Below are 17,439 nucleotides of genomic sequence, written 5' to 3' on the forward strand. Positions count from 1 at the left end.
ACCGGCGCTGCTTACCAGCACCTGCAGCATGCTGTCCATCGTGGCCAGGGTCTGTGAGGGGGACAGAGTCTTGGGGCAGCCCTAGAAGCCTGGGTGGGGTGGGGGGTGGGCATGGCTGCACCCTGCGGTGCCCAGGAAGGGGCCTCGGGGTGGGGGAGCTCCCCGTGGCTCACCCCGTGGCATACCTCGGAGTAGAGAGAAGCCTCAGGGCCCTGGGTGTCCTGCGGAGGGAGGTGGAAGATGCTGCAGAAGCAGATATGGAGGAGTCTACTGCTCATCTCCTGCAGAAGCAGCCCCGCCTTGCTGTGGGGACAGAGAGGTGCTCTTCAGACACAGCAAGGAGGAGACAGACCCCAGGGTTGGAGACCTGGGCTGATCCCCGTGACACTGACACTTGCATTTGGAGGGAAAAGCCTATGGCACCCCTTGCCCTGCTGTCTGCCTCCCTCTTGGACCCAGGACTGGGGGTGGCCCCTGCCTGGGAGAGGTGCCGTTAGGGCTGCCCAGCAGTGGGGAGGCCAAGCTGGGGGCTGCGGCAAGTACCTCATGGAGGCGATGGTCAGCATGGCTTGCCGCCACACCACAGTACCCAGGTGGTCAGTGGGCTCCTCTTGCAGCAGCACCTGTGCAGCACAGCAGGGTGGGATGGATCGGGATGGGGCAGTCTCCCTTGCCCATCAAAAGCCTGCGGGGCTGGCAGAGCCCAGGTGCCACCATCCCAGCACTCCCTCCCCACCCAGTGGTCCCAAGCCCCATGGTGGGAAGGGCTGTGCCCATCACAGAACCACAGGCTGGCCGAGAGACCTGCAAACGTCATTGGGTCCAAGCCCCAGCTCCAGCCAGGCCACGCAGCTGGCTTTCAAGCATCTCCAGGGATGGAGACCCAGAGCAGTGCTCACATGCACCCCACTGCCCGGCTGAGCCCTCTCCTGCCCCCAGGGCTCTGCCCACTGCCCACTGCCCCTGCCTCACCTCGATGGCCTCCACCACCTCCAGCAAACAGAAGTAAAGCATGTCCCATGTTGTGGAGCCCGCGCTGCTGGTGCTACAGATGGTGTAGATGGAGGCCAGAAACTTCAGCTTCTCCTCCTCTTGCTGCCAGCCAGGGAGGGGACAGGCGGCCAGAGAGCGTCAGGGGGGTGAGACAGGTTGGGGGGGAGGGGGGCAGCACAGCCCCCAGCACCTTGCGAGCGTGGGATGGGGGCAGAAAGACTGGTCAGGAGACATGGGCGCAGCCTCATAGAATTGGCCTTGGATACCTTTGGTCTGCTCCTGAGGAAGGCTCGGATGATGTCCAGGTTATCCTCGTTCTGCCCGGGCAGAGCCAAGGTGGAGCAGCACGGATCTGGCCGAGAGAAGGCAGGCAGGGCTGGGGGGCGAGCAGGGGACAAAAAGCCAAGCCCTCTGCCCAGCTCCCAGGGATGTCACCAGTCCTGGCTCAAGGCTGGGACACAGGTGTCCCCTGTGAGCCCCAGGGGCGAGGGCGCAATGCTGGAGGGCAGCATGGGGAGGGGGTCTGGCGTGCCCAGGTGAGGGACAGGCTACCACCGGCTGGCAGGGAGGATCCCTGTCCCGGGGTGCCGTGACAGGGCTGGCTCCCTGGCCACTGTGCCATGGGAGCCCCGATGCCAGCCTGGCTGGGCAACGCGAGCGCGGGACCGGGCAGGGACGGGCAGGCAGCCCCCTGCCCGCAGCGCCTGCACACTCACCCGCCTGCAGCGGCTGGACCTTGCACATCTCGCTTGGCTTTGGCCCGGAGTGGGGAGCCAGGGCAGCTACACCCTCCTTCTCCCCCCAGGCCTGCCTGGGCCTGCTAGGGGGTCTCCCTGCCATCCTGCGGAGGAAAGGGGTGAGGGGGACCCTGTGCCCCACAGAGCTGCCCTGCCAGGGGCAGTGGGGCAGAGGTGGCCATGCTTGGGGGGCTCTTTGCTCTCACCCTGTCCTAACACCGTCCTCCCAGACACTGGGGGGGACAGCACTGGGTGATCCAGGGTGTCACAAAGTGCCCCAATAGCACTCCCCCGGGGGGCACCCACAGACTGCCCCCTTCCCCTCTTCCCCAGGACCCCTCCTTGCCCCGGGCGGGGGGGGTGTGAGACTGACTCCCTCTTCCTCCTCCTGCTACGGGGCTGGGGTTTACCTGTAGCAGGGCACCCCCCTTGTCGCAGGGACCCCTCTGTACCCTGTCCCCTTGCTCCCAGGGGCTGGTGCCGCCCAACCTGCAGCTGGGCTAAGCTGGGCTGCAGCCCCCAGCCCCTCGGGCACGCTGAGACTCTTTTCTCTTCCACACACGAGGCCCGGGACGAGGCCCGCGGGGCTCCCCTCGCTCGAAGGCTGCTGGGCACTCGGAGGGGCCGGACGCCCTCCCGTGCGCTCAGCCGCAGGGACGCACAACTGCGGGGGGCGGCCGCGTTCCCCGCTTACTAGTTGCCACGCGCCTGGAGGGTTCCACCAGCTGGCACCGGGCGGGGGGGGCCGGGGTGGGATGGGGCTCCTCGCTCCCCTCCCCGGGGCACAGGGCCCCGCCGCGCGCATACTGGTTGCCACGCGCCTGGAGGGTTCCACCTGCTGGCACCGGGCGGGGGGGGCGGGGTGGGACGGGGCTCCTCGCTCCCCTCCCCGGGGCACAGGGCCCCGCCGCGCCGTAGGAGCCGAGGTGGGGCCCCCGGGCCCGGCGGGGCCAGCGCCGAGGTGGGTGGGCAGACAGGTCGGTGCCAGGGGACGGGCAGGAGGAGGTAGCGGGGCAGGCCAGGGCGGCAGGAGCCGTGGGGCATTAGACATGGTAATTTAGGTGAATAAAGTGGATTTGGTTTGGTTTGGGTTTTGTGTTGTTCTTTTTTTTTTATTTTTTATTTAAAACAGAGTCCTCCAGAGCTCGGGTCTGGCCAAAGCTGAGGGAAGGGGGCAGACCCTCACAGAGGGCAGAGCCGCAGCATGATATGGGTGCCAGCAGGGTCAGGGGGCCACGCGCCATCCCCCGCTCCAGCGCTGCCGGCCCCAGGAGGGTGGTTGCACGAAGGACATGGGGCGCAGCACCAGGGACAAGGGTTTCATGACCCAGGTGCAGCGGCTCCGGGGCCAGCGGGCTAGGAGCTGTCAGGGACATGGGAGCTGGGGGCTGTAGCCCTCCGCTTCAGGGGGATGATGCAGATGCTGTTTTTGGCTTCTTTGATTCTCCACCACCGGCCAAGCCTGCAGATGAGAGAGATGGGGGTCACCCTCCACCGAGCCCTCGAGGCAGTGGAGGCTGTGCCCCCAGCCAGCGCTGGGGAAGGGGGACGGTACCGGTGCTCCTGCCCGAGGCCGGCCACCAGGAAGTCACCGGCTGCCGAGAACTCGAGGCTGTTGACAAAACCCACCTGGAGGGGACAGGGCAGGGCGAGAGGCTCGCGCAGCCTCCTCCTGCTGCCCAGGGAGGGGAGAACCCGCCGAGAGACACCCCCAGCCCAGCTCCAGCATCCCCAACCTCCTGACCCATACCAACGGGATAGCCCAGAGGGGCTCCAGCTTCCAAAATCCCTCACTGCACTTCCAGAGCTTCACACTAGCACTGTGGGAGCCTAGGGTAGAGAGAGGAGACTGCCATGCACCCCAACCTGGGGCAGGGGCAGGGGCAGGGGCAGGACAGACCCCCTGCACCCCCAAACCCTTGCTCCAAAGCAGCTGCCCCACACCTGTAGCCAGGAGGTCACTGTTGCGCAGGGCAGCCACCGCCAAGATGCAGTACGGCTGCTGCAGGCCCTGGGCGTCCTGCATGCCGTGCGCCTGCCGGGCCAGCGCCAGCGGCTTCTTCTTCGCCAGCCCCCACAGGGCTACAGACCTACCAGGGAGGGGAGGCATGAGGGGGTTGCAGGAGGGGGCTTTGCCCCAGGCACTGTCGCGGCCCCGTGCTCACCTGTCATCGGCACCCGACACTACGTGCTCCTCGCTGATGAGCTGGATGAAATCAGTGGAGCCCCTACAAAGAGAAGGGGCAACTACCATCAGTTACAAGCGTGCTTTGGGATCCTGCTTAGGAGTGTCGTGGTTTAGCCGGCAGCTCAGCCCCACACAGTCGCTCGCTCACTCCCCCACCGGTAGATGGGGGAAAGAATCAGAAGGGTAACGCTCGCGGGTTGGGATAAGAACAGTTTAATGATTAAAATTAAAAGAAACAACAACAGAAATGCAATGTAAAGGAGAACAACGAGAGGCGCAAAGCCCCGGGGGAGGGGAAGGGAGGGGGGAGGGGAACGAACCGCCGAATACTGGTCATGGTGTCACATGGTATGGAATGAACATGCCATTGGCCAGTCGGGGTCAGCTGCCCCCACCATGGCCCTGCCCCCCGCCCACCACCACACGCGGCAGAGCGCGGGAAGCTGGAAAGGTAGCTGACCCCCACAGTGAGAAGAATTAACCCCGTCTCAGCCAAAACCAGCACAAGGAGACAAGGGCTCACTGGGACATCAGTGTCTCCAGTATGCCAGCAGGCTTCTGGTGATGCTTGGCACCCTCACACCACTGCCCCAGCCGGACCCACTTGCCCACAACCCCCTCTCCCGCCCCAGACCTACTGGTGCCCATAAAACACGAGCTGTGACTCCTCGGGGATCTTCCAGAGCCGCACGGTGCCGTCCCGTCCCCCCGCCGTCACACAGCACTCACGGCTCAGGCTGTCCAGCCCCGTGATGACATCCTGCTGCCCGAACCTGGAGGGGGAGGTGGCAAAGAGCTGCGGCAGGCACAGCCCCCCGCCACATTTCTTTCCCCAGGTGAGGGAGGCTCAGTGGGGTGTGTGTGTCCCCAGGCTCTTACAGGGTCTCCATGTCTGCGTTCTCCGCCACGTTCCAGACCTTGACGCAGCGGTCATGGGAGGCACTGTACAGCTGGTGCGTGCCCTTCCGGAAGGACAGGCCCTGCGGACGGACAGCCGGACATAGGGGGAGTGGTGAGGGGCACCGGGGAGGACAGTGCTGCCTGGCCCTGCAGGCGTCGCAGCCAATGCCCCCGACTCACCGAGACGGCATCGCGGTGCCCAGTGAAGATGTGCAGGCGCTTGCAGGTGGCGGTGTCCCAGACCATGATCAGCTTGTTCCTGTCTCCCGTAGCCTGGCAGAACACAGGGGATACCCAAGACCTGCCCCACGAGGACCCACCACACATCCCAGCCTATGCTCCCACCCCATGTGCTTTGGGGGGTCCCAGGGACGCCTTCTTGGCTCCAGCGGAGGTAGGGGCTGCTTGAAGCCAGCAAAGTACACCTGGGCACGAGATACCGCTCTCTGCAGGACCCCAGGAGGAGATGCACTCCCCACCAGCACCCCTCCGCCACACGTGGCAGCACCAGCCCCCTCTCCCGTACCAGGTACTTGCCATCCGATGAGATGGCCATGCAGAGGACGTGGGATGCATGCCCCATGTGCCGCTCCTCGGTGCCCTTCTTCCCCCCAGGCACCACGCACAGCCTCTTCCCGCTCTCCACCTCCCCTACGGGAAAGGCATCGCCATCACGCCCTGGGAACCTCCCAACATATTGGAAAGCACCAACAAGCCTCCCACAGAGCCCAAAACGATGCACGTGCACATCCCCGGAAGGGGCAGGGGCCCAGCCACCTCCACAGGCACCCACGCTCCTGCTGCTGCAGGGTCCCTCCCTGCAGGGTTCAGGCTGGGGGAACAGCCAGTCGCGGCCCCAAGGGAACACTTGCATTTGATGAGGGAGCCGTCCTTGGAAGCCGAAAAGATGAACCTGTCATCTGGAGAGATGACCAGGCAGGTGACGGGCAGCTGGTGCCCCCGCAGCACTCGAATGCTGGCTGGATCTGGAGGCTGCACCTGCAGGGAGAGCGGGATGTGAGCTGGGCCTCCCTCGGTCCCTTCCCCCGGCATGGGAGTACCCAAGCACAGCACCCTCCCTCCTCCAGGGCACCAGCCCCCGGCACCCTGGGCAGAAGGAGGGCCCTGGTCCCGGAGCCAGCACCGTAACTCGGGGTGCCGGCCCTGGCTGTGCCCGAGTGCCCCCCAAAGCCGGCACTTAGAGCCTGGCAGCCCCCCGGCGCCCCCAGCGCTGGGCACTTACGTCTTTGGCGACCAGGCGCTGCAGCCGACCCTTCTGCTCCAGCTGGGCAAGAAGCAGGAGGCTCAGTGGAGGCGGCCCCGGCCCCGCGGGAGCAGGGCAGAGCCCGCCGCCGCCGCCGCTGCCGGGACTGGGGGGACGCGCCCGCCCCGCTGCTCACCACGTCCTCCTTCAGCCGGTCGCCGATGAGATCCGCCGGATGCGTCTCCTCCTCCTCCTCTGCCGCCGCCCGCTCCTCCTCTGTGGCGGACGCGGGGCGTGAGGGCCGGGCTCAGCACCGAGGGCTGCACGCCCCTCTGCCCCACCGGGGTACCGGCACCGGGCGGCACTCACCGTGCTGGCGGAGCTCCTCCAGGTACAGCTTGGCCAGGCGCAGCTTCTTCTCCTGCGGCGTCTCCTCCACCTCCTCCTCTACCGCCGCCTCCCGCCGCCGCCGCCGTCCCAACGACGGGCTGCGGGGACAGGCGTGAGCACCGGCACCGGCACCGGCACCGGCTTCCCCCCGCGGCGCGGCTTGTACCTCTCCGGCTCGGAGTCGCTGGACACCTCCTCGTCGACGGGCCGGACGGCCGCCGCCCGCGACCTCCTCTCGGCGCCCAGGACCTGAGGACCGAACCAGGGTGACTCCAGGGATGGAATCGGACGGGACGGGACACGGACACCGACCAGAGCGACCTCGCAGGGACAGTCACTCCGCAGCCCCCTCCGCCCCGCCCGGCCCGGCCCTCACCGCCGCCCGCGGCCGCCGCCATCCCGCCACCCCGCGTGGGGCTTTGGCCCTACAGCTGCCCGCCGCCGCCATGCTGCCGCTCCACGTGCTGCCCGCCCCGCCGGCTGCAGGGGCGCGCCCCGCGCCTATTGGCTGCAGCTGACTAGGTCCCCCTCCCGCCGCGCCTGCGGCCCCGCCCCCGCTTCCTATCGGCGGGCCGCGCTGTCACTCGAGTAGTGACGACTCCGCCGCGCCCCCCGGTGCTGCTGGGCCTGCCCCCTCGGCGACACGGCCCGCCCCCTGGTGCTGACAGCCACGCCCCCTCAGCGGCTTGCCCCGCCCCCGGTGCTGCTGGCCCCGGCCTCTCGGCGCAACGACACGCCCCCTGGTGCTGCCTGGCTTCTGGTCCCGTAGCACGGCCTTTGCGGGCTCCCAAGGACCCCGGCCTTGGCTGTCGCCGGGGGTAGTGGTGGGACGGCCTGTCCCGGCGATGCTCTAAAGCGCTAAAACCGGCTTTTGTTCGGAAGCTTTATTTTGCGCCTTTAGTGTCTTGTCTCTGGCACCTGGGGAGGCGTGGAAGGGCAGCGGGAGCACCCTTCGGCTGCTCCAAGTTAGGCAACAGGCTCGCTTCCTCAAGGATAAGCAGCCAAAGAGTGTCACCACGCGTACCCAGAGCATCCTGGAAGGGCTGCTGACTGCTGGCGGGTGGTCTCCCTTTTGGAGATTGCTCAAAGGCGACGGCTCCCCAGAGGGCTTGGTTTCGCTTAGTGACCTCTTACCATTCCTCTTGGGACTTCCAACGTCCCTGGGTGGGAACGGGCGCAGGGCCGGTGGGGATGGGTGGCATGGGCAGGAGGCAGAGCTGCCCTTCCTGCTGGGGACACGGAGGGGACAAAGCTGCCAGAGTCAGAGCGTTGGTGGCTTTGTAGCTCCCGCACTCGGCCACGTCGGCCCCAGGCAGCGCAGGCTCCTCAGACGGTGGGAGGCAGAAAAAGTGATTCACCCTGGCGTGGCCCTGGGGTTGGGAGGGAAGGCTTCAGCCTCAACTTCATCCTCGGCTCTGGCTCCGGCTCCGGCTCCGGCTTCTCCTTCCCTCTGTTTTGCAGCCCAGCCCAGCCCAGCAGCTGGTGCTTCGTGGCAAAGACAAAGCGTGTGGGCAGGTGATGCCCTGCACCACGGGAAAAAGCGGCTGTCCTGCTGCTCTCCAGAGGACGCCAGCTCCTCTGGGGCTGAGGTCTCTTCTCTCCTGTTAGACTTTGGGAAGAGGAGATACCCCAAGCTGCAGAGCACCCTAGGGCTGGGGCTGCTGCTTTGTCTCCGCCTGAGCAGAGTCCTTGCTGGGGGCCGAGTGCCACCTCGTCCATGCCCTCAGCAGCCGGAAGCTCAGCCGTTGCAGGTTAAACCTCGACTCAGCCTTCCTCAAGCTGAGGATGAGGAGCGCCTGTGTTGCCAGGGAGGAGACCAGGAGACTCGTGTCTCTCCCTGCATCTTGAAGGACTGCGGGGACAAAGCAGCAGAGGTGAGGTGACAGCCCTGTGTCCCCTCCAGGCAGGGCACGTTGTGCCCTGTGATTCCAGGGCCAGGAGGGAGCCGGGGGGCGGGAGGCTCAGCTGGGTGCTGCCGGTCAGGAATGTGCCCCTCCAGAAACAGCCCCCTCCCCGGAGACACGCACACGCTGGGAGTAGAGCCCCCCTCTCCCAGGGGGGAGCTCCGTGCCGGGGTCCTTCCTCCTCCCCACTGCCCTCACTCACCCTCTCTGATGTACTGCAACTCCTCGTGCCCATCCACCTGCCGTCCGATGAGCCCTGAGGGGATGCAGCCCGTTGGGGACCCTGCTGCCTGTTGGGGACCCCACTGCCCATTGGAGAACCCTCCACCCAGCCCACCTGGCCAGCACAGCTCCCCGGGGAGGGCTGACCCTGGGCTGCAGCATCGGGGAGGGGATGGATGAGCCTCCTGCCAGCCCCGCCTGCACAGCCAGGGGTGGGACGGGCAGAAGGAGTGCCCACAGGTCCTGCGCTGGGCCACAGGGACCCTGGGAGAAGGAGGGAGGGACCATGGGGCTCGTGGCTCACCAATGAACCTGACAGCTTCCCGCCGCAGGGGCTCCTGCGGGCTCCGCAGGTAGGACTGGCTCTGGCGCAGGTATTCCTTGGCCCTGCTCCTGTTCCTGGCCAGCTGGAGGGAGGAGAAGGGTGCACGGTTGGCGCAGAGCTGCCCCCCAATCGGGCCCTCCCCCCTCGCCCAGGGCCACCCTCCTTCCCCCCAGCAGGACATTCCCAGCTCCCTGCCGTGTGGCATCGGGGTTCGGAGGGAGCAGAGGGCTCCCCAGGGACACTGGGGTGCCGTCCTGCTGGCAGGGTGCCCTTTGGGACTCCGGGGGAGAGGACAGCCTGGGGCAGAGCCTGCTCCAGGAGGGTGCGTACCGCCATGGGGGCACAGGCCTCCCCGTCCCCCATGCTGGGCATGGGGCAGGGCTCACCCAGGGCGCAACCTGGGGGCGCTGGGGCTGTGCGTACCAGGCACTCGCTGATCCTCCATGCCTGCACGGTCTCGCCCAGCTGGGCCAGCTGCCGCCACTTCAGGAACTGTCCAGCACTGCTGAGGGTTTCCTGGGAGGCCTGGTGAGTAGCAGAGATGCCACCACCACCGCCAGGGACACAAGACCCTGTGTCCCCCCTCTTTGGAGGGCTCAGAGCCTGCCCTGCCCGTGCAGGGAAGACGCACCAGCTGGGGACTGATGCTGCCACCGGGTTCAGCACCCTGGGGGAATATAAGGGCAGCCACCCTCTCTGGGTGGAAGCCTGTCAGGCTCTAGTGTTTTGGCCTTGGTGACCCCAGGCTGCTGCAGAGCCACAGCGCCGTCTCTGGGGCTGCAGGGACTCACGCCAGGGGTTGTGCGGAGGGAGCTGGGTGGGAAAGGGACCTAATTCCCCATCCACCCGGGGAGCAGGAGGAGAAAGGCAGCAGCGGGCAGGGAGGTGGGCTGTGCCTGGTGCTAGGGACCCAGCGAGCTAGACCTCATGGCGACACACTTTTAAAGGGTCCAGCACCGCCCTGCCCAAAGAACAGGTCAGGTTGGGAGTACCACCTTGGCCACATTCTTGTCCTCGTCGTGCAGGTGAAAGAGCAGTGGCAGCAGGCTGCCCCACACCACCTCCTTCATCTTCTTCTTTTTGGCATCCACCACAACCCCCATTGTGTTTCGGAAGAGCCAGATGGAGAGCTCCCGCACAGTGCTCGACTCCTGGTGCAGGAGAGGAAGAGGACCTCAGTCTCAAGCCTATGGCAAGCAAGGGGCCCAAAACAGCTGCAGGCAGCCCTGCTCCAAAAGGGAGCAAGCTGTGGCATAGAGAAGGTCTGCCCAGGGAGGCTAGGGTCCCTGGGGCTGGGGGTTGGAGAAGGAGACCCTGCGGAGGGCTGGAGGATGCTGCCAGGGCAGGGTGTGCATCGGTGGGGCTCAGCACGTCTGCCAACGTCCTGCAATCCTCGTCTCTGCCACGACAGGGAGGCTGAGCCAGGGTGGGTCCCCGTGGGGGTTTGGGACACAGCACAGAGCTGCCAAGGGCAGCGATGGGGTCTGGGGGCTGCGGGGCAAAGCATCCCCCTGCAGAGCACGGGAGGCATGAATGGAGGTGCCTGTTGAGAGGGGCACGGGTCTCTCCCCCAGCCTTACGTCGCTGAAGAGCGGCTGGAGCTTCTCAGCCAGCGCCAGGGCAGTCAGGCTGAGCGTCTTCCCCTCCAGCAGCCGGAGCAGGTTGCTGAGCAGGGACAGGGCGATGGCGCTGGCATCACTGTCAGCACCCTGCAGCTGCTCCATGACATACGGCAGCAGGACGAGGGTTTTCCTTGCCTGTTGGAGACACACCATCTCCTTTTTGTAAAGGAGCGACCTACCAGAGGGGTGAAAACCCTCTCCGCGCAGACTGGCCTCCCACTAGCTTCTCAGCAGGCAGTGCAGGTCACAAGGGCAAGGTCCTGGCAGACAGGGCTTACCGCCATGGCCGTGAGAAGAGCAGGGCGCAGAGGGTGAGGACAGACAGCTCTGGCTCCTTGCCAGCCCCTTGGCTACCCCCTTCTCCACCAGACCCCCTGGGTAGGCTGGTGGGCAACTGGCGCTGCCTGGAAAGCTGCCCGAGCTGCCAGCAGCCCCTGCCGCAGCTGCTGCGTTTCACCCCGGGGCTCAGCACCCCACGGTCAGGCTCTGCAGACCCCACGCTCGGGCTGGTCACTCGGCCACCAGCACCCCTGCCAGGATGTGCTGGCAGCAGAAGCCCCTTCCCCTCGGCACTACTGCCTCTCTCCTTGCACGGCACAGTCATGGGGCAGAGGGCAGGGCAGGCAGGAGAGCTGGCAGCAGCCGGCACGGCTCCCTGTGCCCAGAAAAGCCCGAGCCACCACGTTACCCGTCACCCACTGCTCCACCCTGGGCTGCTGTCCCGGCTGTCCCTGCTGCCCCCTACTCACCGTGTCGGGCCTCTCACTGAGCCTGAGGAGGCCCCTGAGCACCAGGCTGGGCATCCCCAGGCACTGGCTCTGCAGATACATGGGGAAGATTTCCAGGGCACGGTCCAGCTCTTCACTGAGGCTGGTGCAGCCCAACATCTGAAACACGCACAGCGGGAGCTGGTGAGGTGTGGTGCTGCCTCCAACCACTACCTCAGGGCAAGGATGCTGGGTCACGACCAAGCCCAGGCACAGGCAGCAGGGACTGTGGAGAAGCCCTGTGCCCCACACTCCACCACACTGGTTGCTCGCCTGCTCCTCCACGGCGACAACCAGAGCCCATCTGCTGCCCCAGCTCCCCCCACAGCAGCTGGCATGGGAGAGCTGAGCATCGGAGAGAGCTTGGAACAGTGCCGTCAGGCTCACCTCAACGAGGAAGACCATGGCGATCATCCCCCAGGTGGGCTCCTCCACACTGAGGAGTTCTGCCAGATGGCAGAAGATGGTGGAGAGCAGGGGTCTTGGGGTCTTCATCATCTCCCTGGCAGGGGGAAGGAGGCACCATCAGGCCTGAGCCAGGCAGACACATATCTTTGGGGTTTGCACCACTCTGGGCATCACCCACCTGCAGCGCTTTCTTTGAGCAACGGGAGCCCTCTGCCATCTGTGCCCCCAAGGGAGGGGGTGACATGGGGTGATGGTCCCCGAGGAGCAAGGGAGAAGGGCCTCTCACCTGGCCACAATGCGGACTCCCATGAGGTGGGTCTGGCTGCTGAGCAGGGCATCCCAGCCACCCTGCGCCTCAATGGCCAGCGCCTGGCTCTCAAAGCCCATGCTGCAGAGCAGCACTCTCATGGACTGCACCACAGACCTGCACAAAGAGAAATGCTCAGCTCCCACTGGCACCCCTGCCTTGGCTCCAGGTAGCTGGCAGGGATGAGAGGACAGGGATGGAGCACCTGATGGGACCGAGCAGATCCTCTTGGTGCTCCCTCCAAAAGATGTGCACCTCCTGCACCGTCAACTCCGTGGTGAATGACACTTGGAAAAGCAGTGCCAGGAAAAGCTGGGGGAAAATTGCCTCCACCTCCCGCAGGCAGATGCGCTGCAGGAGGATCTCGCTTACCGTCCTGGCTGCCTGCAGAAGACAGCTAGACACTGAGACGTCCTTACGCCCCTGGGGACGTCAAGGCTTGGGATGGGCAGGGAAGGAGAGTGGAGGCCCTGGACAGCCGAGAGCAGCCCCAGAGGTCGGTGAAGCCTCATCCATTAACTCACAGCCAGGGAGAGGACGCGGGGGTTGTCCCCAGTAGAGGTGGAGGTCTTGCACGGCAACTGGTTCATCAGCCTGCTGAGCAGCTCCTGCAGCACCTTCTCCGCAACCTGGGGCTTGGAGAGCGTCACCTTCCACATGCGCATCGCAACACTGCGGGGACCCGGGGCTCTGTCAGCAGGGACACCCCGGAGGATGGCCAGGCTGAAGTCCCTCGGGAGGGTCTTAGGGCCCCTCTCCCGGAGTGAGAGGACCCCCAAAGGCTGGTGGGCCCCGTACCAGGTACATGTTGGGGAGCACTGCAACAGGCTGGCCACCACCATGCTGGGCTGTTTGTGCATCAGCACCAGCAGGGCCCTCTCCAGGCTGTTGAGGGCTACCACCGCCCTGATGAAGGGCAGGTTTCTGTAGATGGCCCACACGATGTTCAGCACCTGGACGACAGACACAGAAGGGAGTGGGGGTGTCAGCGGGGTGAGCGCAGCTGTTTACCCAGCTCCCACTGGGAGCCGCTTTGCATTCCTGCTGCAGTACGCTGGCTTGAGATGGCATCAGTGCTGGTCAGGCACAGGGCCCAGGGAGGAACGATCCTCTGGTGGGCCCGAGTGTTGGCTGTGCCACCCACGGGCTACTCATCTGTCCCATTGGGAAGGCAGGGTCTGCCACAAGGACTTCCACCATGTGGGCAGCCACCCTGATGCTGTAGGCGCTTGGGGCTCTCAAGCTCTTGATGGCCATGAGGATGATGTCTACCTGGTCAGAGGGCTGGAGGTGGTACTTGAACATCTGTGCGATGAAGGAGAGGAGGGGAGGTTTGTCACCTAGAGCATCACACAGAGCATCTTGGCTGTGCAGTGAGAGTGGGATGCAGAGCCAGGCTGCGCTGGGGAGGAGACCGATGGTGGGGGTCAGGGTTCTGTGGGGAAGCGGAGCTTGCTGCGGGCTTTTGCCTAGCCTCCGCTCAGGAACAGCGTGAGCCCACATCATCCCCACGCATCAGGTGTCCCTTCACTCATGCTGACCACCCCAGGCAGGAGCCGAAGGCACTTCTTACCGAAAAGATTTCGTTAGCGCTGCTTTTTTGCGAGATCTGCCCGTCCTCCCAGAGCTGCAGCTGCCCTGTGTCATGCAGCCAGGGCCACCTGCCTGGGGAGGACGAAAACCAGGGTGCTCAGAGAGAGGGTGCAGAGCTGGAGGTGCAGTCTGAGAGCTTTAGGCAGAAAAGTCACTAGTAAAGAAAGAGGGCACCCAGGCAGGTCTGGGGAGGAGATACCCAGGGAGGGTCTGGGGCTATTGCGAACAGGGGCAAGGGGAAATGGCTCTTTAGACTGCAGGCAGGCAGGCTGGATCAGGCTTTCTCTCACCAAGGAGGGTGGTCCCTGGCTGCCCGTGCCTGGGGGCACCCAGCCCATCACAGCTGCTCTTACTTCTCTGCTGCAGGATGAAGGCATGCAGGTGACGGAGAGCTTTTGCAGCTTCGCGGCGGGTCGCCTTGTCCTTACAGGTGCAGCAGAGGGTGAGGTGCCCAACCAGCCTCCCCAGCATCACAAACCGATGTGTCTTGGAGCACTGATGCCTGAGGACTACAGCTTGTGCGAAGCAGGGGCAGACCTGGAGGAAGAGAGGCAGTGTGGGTACGAGGTGAGCCTAGGCACAAGGTGAGCCCCAGCTGCTCCCAGAGCAGCCAGGCAGCAGCCCACCGCAGGGGACCAGGTTCAGGAGCATAGCGATGGGGGTCTGGGGCTGCCCAGACTGGGAGCTCGGTACCTGCAGCAGGGGTTCGGTGGCGATGAAGTTGGCCAGCCTGGCAATCCGTGCCACAGCCCTCTCCTGCACTGCTGCCAGCTTGGAATCGGTGAAGGGCAGCAGGAGCTGGGAGGAGAAAAGCTGCTGATCTGCCAGGGAGGTGGCATGGCACAGCACGGCATGGCCAGGCTTGCGCCGGGGCAGGGCCTGGGCCCAGGGCACGTGCCCTTCTTGCCCCTCGAAGCAACCTGCTGCAGCCAGGCAGGCCACCGCATCCCACTCCTGCCGCTGCCTCTGCTGCCTTCCACTCACTCGCTCCCCACCCAAAAAAAGGTCCCTCCACCCCCCACCCAAGGAACCCAAGACTTTGGGGTGACCACCTCCCTGGGGACCTGTGGTGGAGGCTCTAGGATGTGGCCCGGGGGAAAGTCCCAGGGCTGGGCTCCCCTTGCCAGACAGGCAGATCCATCTGTGAGGGAGTGTTGGGCAGGACGAACAGCAGGCAGGGCTGCAGGAGCGGGGTGGGCTGGGGCAGGAGCAAAAGGAGCTCTGGCAGCAGCCAGGAGGCAGGGGGCTGGTGGGGAGGCAGCGCAGGGAAGGAGGAACATCTTTGTCCCCCTCCTTGCACCAGGCACTGATTGGGGAGGGGCGGGGCACCACTCAAGCCATGGGTCAATGCTTGTGGGGACCCTGTGCCAAGGCCAGACCTGCAAGATGTTCTGCAGCTCCAGGATGCCGAGGGCACCGGCGCTGCTTACCAGCACCTGCAGCATGCTGTCCATCGTGGCCAGGGTCTGTGAGGGGGACAGAGTCTTGGGGCAGCCCTAGAAGCCTGGGTGGGGTGGGGGGTGGGCATGGCTGCACCCTGCGGTGCCCAGGAAGGGGCCTCGGGGTGGGGGAGCTCCCCGTGGCTCACCCCGTGGCATACCTCGGAGTAGAGAGAAGCCTCAGGGCCCTGGGTGTCCTGCGGAGGGAGGTGGAAGATGCTGCAGAAGCAGATATGGAGGAGTCTACTGCTCATCTCCTGCAGAAGCAGCCCCGCCTTGCTGTGGGGACAGAGAGGTGCTCTTCAGACACAGCAAGGAGGAGACAGACCCCAGGGTTGGAGACCTGGGCTGATCCCCGTGACACTGACACTTGCATTTGGAGGGAAAAGCCTATGGCACCCCTTGCCCTGCTGTCTGCCTCCCTCTTGGACCCAGGACTGGGGGTGGCCCCTGCCTGGGAGAGGTGCCGTTAGGGCTGCCCAGCAGTGGGGAGGCCAAGCTGGGGGCTGCGGCAAGTACCTCATGGAGGCGATGGTCAGCATGGCTTGCCGCCACACCACAGTACCCAGGTGGTCAGTGGGCTCCTCTTGCAGCAGCACCTGTGCAGCACAGCAGGGTGGGATGGATCGGGATGGGGCAGTCTCCCTTGCCCATCAAAAGCCTGCGGGGCTGGCAGAGCCCAGGTGCCACCATCCCAGCACTCCCTCCCCACCCAGTGGTCCCAAGCCCCATGGTGGGAAGGGCTGTGCCCATCACAGAACCACAGGCTGGCCGAGAGACCTGCAAACGTCATTGGGTCCAAGCCCCAGCTCCAGCCAGGCCACGCAGCTGGCTTTCAAGCATCTCCAGGGATGGAGACCCAGAGCAGTGCTCACATGCACCCCACTGCCCGGCTGAGCCCTCTCCTGCCCCCAGGGCTCTGCCCACTGCCCACTGCCCCTGCCTCACCTCGATGGCCTCCACCACCTCCAGCAAACAGAAGTAAAGCATGTCCCATGTTGTGGAGCCCGCGCTGCTGGTGCTACAGATGGTGTAGATGGAGGCCAGAAACTTCAGCTTCTCCTCCTCTTGCTGCCAGCCAGGGAGGGGACAGGCGGCCAGAGAGCGTCAGGGGGGTGAGACAGGTTGGGGGGGAGGGGGGCAGCACAGCCCCCAGCACCTTGCGAGCGTGGGATGGGGGCAGAAAGACTGGTCAGGAGACATGGGCGCAGCCTCATAGAATTGGCCTTGGATACCTTTGGTCTGCTCCTGAGGAAGGCTCGGATGATGTCCAGGTTATCCTCGTTCTGCCCGGGCAGAGCCAAGGTGGAGCAGCACGGATCTGGCCGAGAGAAGGCAGGCAGGGCTGGGGGGCGAGCAGGGGACAAAAAGCCAAGCCCTCTGCCCAGCTCCCAGGGATGTCACCAGTCCTGGCTCAAGGCTGGGACACAGGTGTCCCCTGTGAGCCCCAGGGGCGAGGGCGCAATGCTGGAGGGCAGCACGGGGAGGGGGGTCTGGCGTGCCCAGGTGAGGGACAGGCTACCACCAGCTGGCAGGGAGGATCCCTGTCCCGGGGTGCCGTGACAGGGCTGGCTCCCTGGCCACTGTGCCATGGGAGCCCCGATGCCAGCCTGGCTGGGCAACGCGAGCGCGGGACCGGGCAGGGACGGGCAGGCAGCCCCCTGCCCGCAGCGCCTGCACACTCACCCGCCTGCAGCGGCTGGACCTTGCACATCTCGCTTGGCTTTGGCCCGGAGTGGGGAGCCAGGGCAGCTACACCCTCCTTCTCCCCCCAGGCCTGCCTGGGCCTGCTAGGGGGTCTCCCTGCCATCCTGCGGAGGAAAGGGGTGAGGGGGACCCTGTGCCCCACAGAGCTGCCCTGCCAGGGGCAGTGGGGCAGAGGTGGCCATGCTTGGGGGGCTCTTTGCTCTCACCCTGTCCTAACACCGTCCTCCCAGACACTGGGGGGGACAGCACTGGGTGATCCAGGGTGTCACAAAGTGCCCCAATAGCACTCCCCCGGGGGGCACCCACAGACTGCCCCCTTCCCCTCTTCCCCAGGACCCCTCCTTGCCCCGGGCGGGGGGGGTGTGAGACTGACTCCCTCTTCCTCCTCCTGCTACGGGGCTGGGGTTTACCTGTAGCAGGGCACCCCCCTTGTCGCAGGGACCCCTCTGTACCCTGTCCCCTTGCTCCCAGGGGCTGGTGCCGCCCAACCTGCAGCTGGGCTAAGCTGGGCTGCAGCCCCCAGCCCCTCGGGCACGCTGAGACTCTTTTCTCTTCCACACACGAGGCCCGGGACGAGGCCCGCGGGGCTCCCCTCGCTCGAAGGCTGCTGGGCACTCGGAGGGGCCGGACGCCCTCCCGTGCGCTCAGCCGCAGGGACGCACAACTGCGGGGGGCGGCCGCGTTCCCCGCTTACTAGTTGCCACGCGCCTGGAGGGTTCCACCAGCTGGCACC

At 65.6% G+C, this 17,439-nt stretch overlaps 3 protein-coding genes and 1 long non-coding RNA gene across 4 annotated transcripts in view; all 4 read right to left on the minus strand.

Moving 5' to 3' along the window:
• The window catches only part of LOC142058285 (uncharacterized), a 5,601-nt gene extending 3,864 nt beyond the window's left edge, over positions 1 to 1,737 (minus strand). Inside the window, exons 1-6 of the mRNA XM_075095445.1 lie at positions 1,710 to 1,737; positions 1,260 to 1,369; positions 973 to 1,095; positions 544 to 623; positions 186 to 303; positions 16 to 51 (exon numbers count right to left, since the gene is read on the minus strand). Coding sequence (XP_074951546.1) covers positions 16 to 51; positions 186 to 303; positions 544 to 623; positions 973 to 1,095; positions 1,260 to 1,369; positions 1,710 to 1,737 — 495 coding nt within the window. The remainder of the gene's footprint in view (positions 1 to 15; positions 52 to 185; positions 304 to 543; positions 624 to 972; positions 1,096 to 1,259; positions 1,370 to 1,709) is intronic.
• Positions 1,738 to 2,855: 1,118 nt separating this feature from the next.
• On the minus strand, positions 2,856 to 6,886 carry LOC142058659 (U3 small nucleolar RNA-interacting protein 2-like). The gene is made up of 15 exons (XM_075096234.1): positions 6,789 to 6,886; positions 6,579 to 6,661; positions 6,392 to 6,510; positions 6,219 to 6,298; positions 6,062 to 6,103; positions 5,691 to 5,817; positions 5,345 to 5,469; positions 4,999 to 5,091; positions 4,798 to 4,898; positions 4,557 to 4,691; positions 3,896 to 3,958; positions 3,675 to 3,820; positions 3,481 to 3,560; positions 3,286 to 3,359; positions 2,856 to 3,192 (listed from the first exon to the last, which is right to left on the minus strand). The coding sequence occupies exons 1-15, from the start codon at positions 6,858 to 6,860 to the stop codon at positions 3,087 to 3,089; spliced, it is 1,446 nt and encodes a 481-aa protein (XP_074952335.1). The 5' UTR covers positions 6,861 to 6,886; the 3' UTR covers positions 2,856 to 3,086.
• Positions 6,887 to 9,840: 2,954 nt separating this feature from the next.
• On the minus strand, positions 9,841 to 11,661 carry LOC142058286 (maestro heat-like repeat-containing protein family member 1). The gene is made up of 4 exons (XM_075095446.1): positions 11,640 to 11,661; positions 11,235 to 11,372; positions 10,444 to 10,620; positions 9,841 to 10,014 (listed from the first exon to the last, which is right to left on the minus strand). Exons 1-4 carry the CDS (start codon positions 11,655 to 11,657, stop codon positions 9,841 to 9,843), a joined length of 507 nt encoding a protein of 168 aa, XP_074951547.1. The 5' UTR covers positions 11,658 to 11,661.
• A 30-nt stretch (positions 11,662 to 11,691) lies between these two features.
• Positions 11,692 to 12,275, minus strand: LOC142058339 (uncharacterized). Its single transcript, XR_012660919.1, has 3 exons — positions 12,173 to 12,275; positions 11,947 to 12,084; positions 11,692 to 11,754 (listed from the first exon to the last, which is right to left on the minus strand). It is a non-coding gene; the product is annotated as an uncharacterized LOC142058339 (long non-coding RNA).
• Positions 12,276 to 17,439: the final 5,164 nt, after the last annotated feature.

This window comes from Phalacrocorax aristotelis, chromosome 6, assembly GCF_949628215.1.
Source record: "Phalacrocorax aristotelis chromosome 6, bGulAri2.1, whole genome shotgun sequence".
Taxonomy (NCBI): domain Eukaryota; kingdom Metazoa; phylum Chordata; class Aves; order Suliformes; family Phalacrocoracidae; genus Phalacrocorax; species Phalacrocorax aristotelis.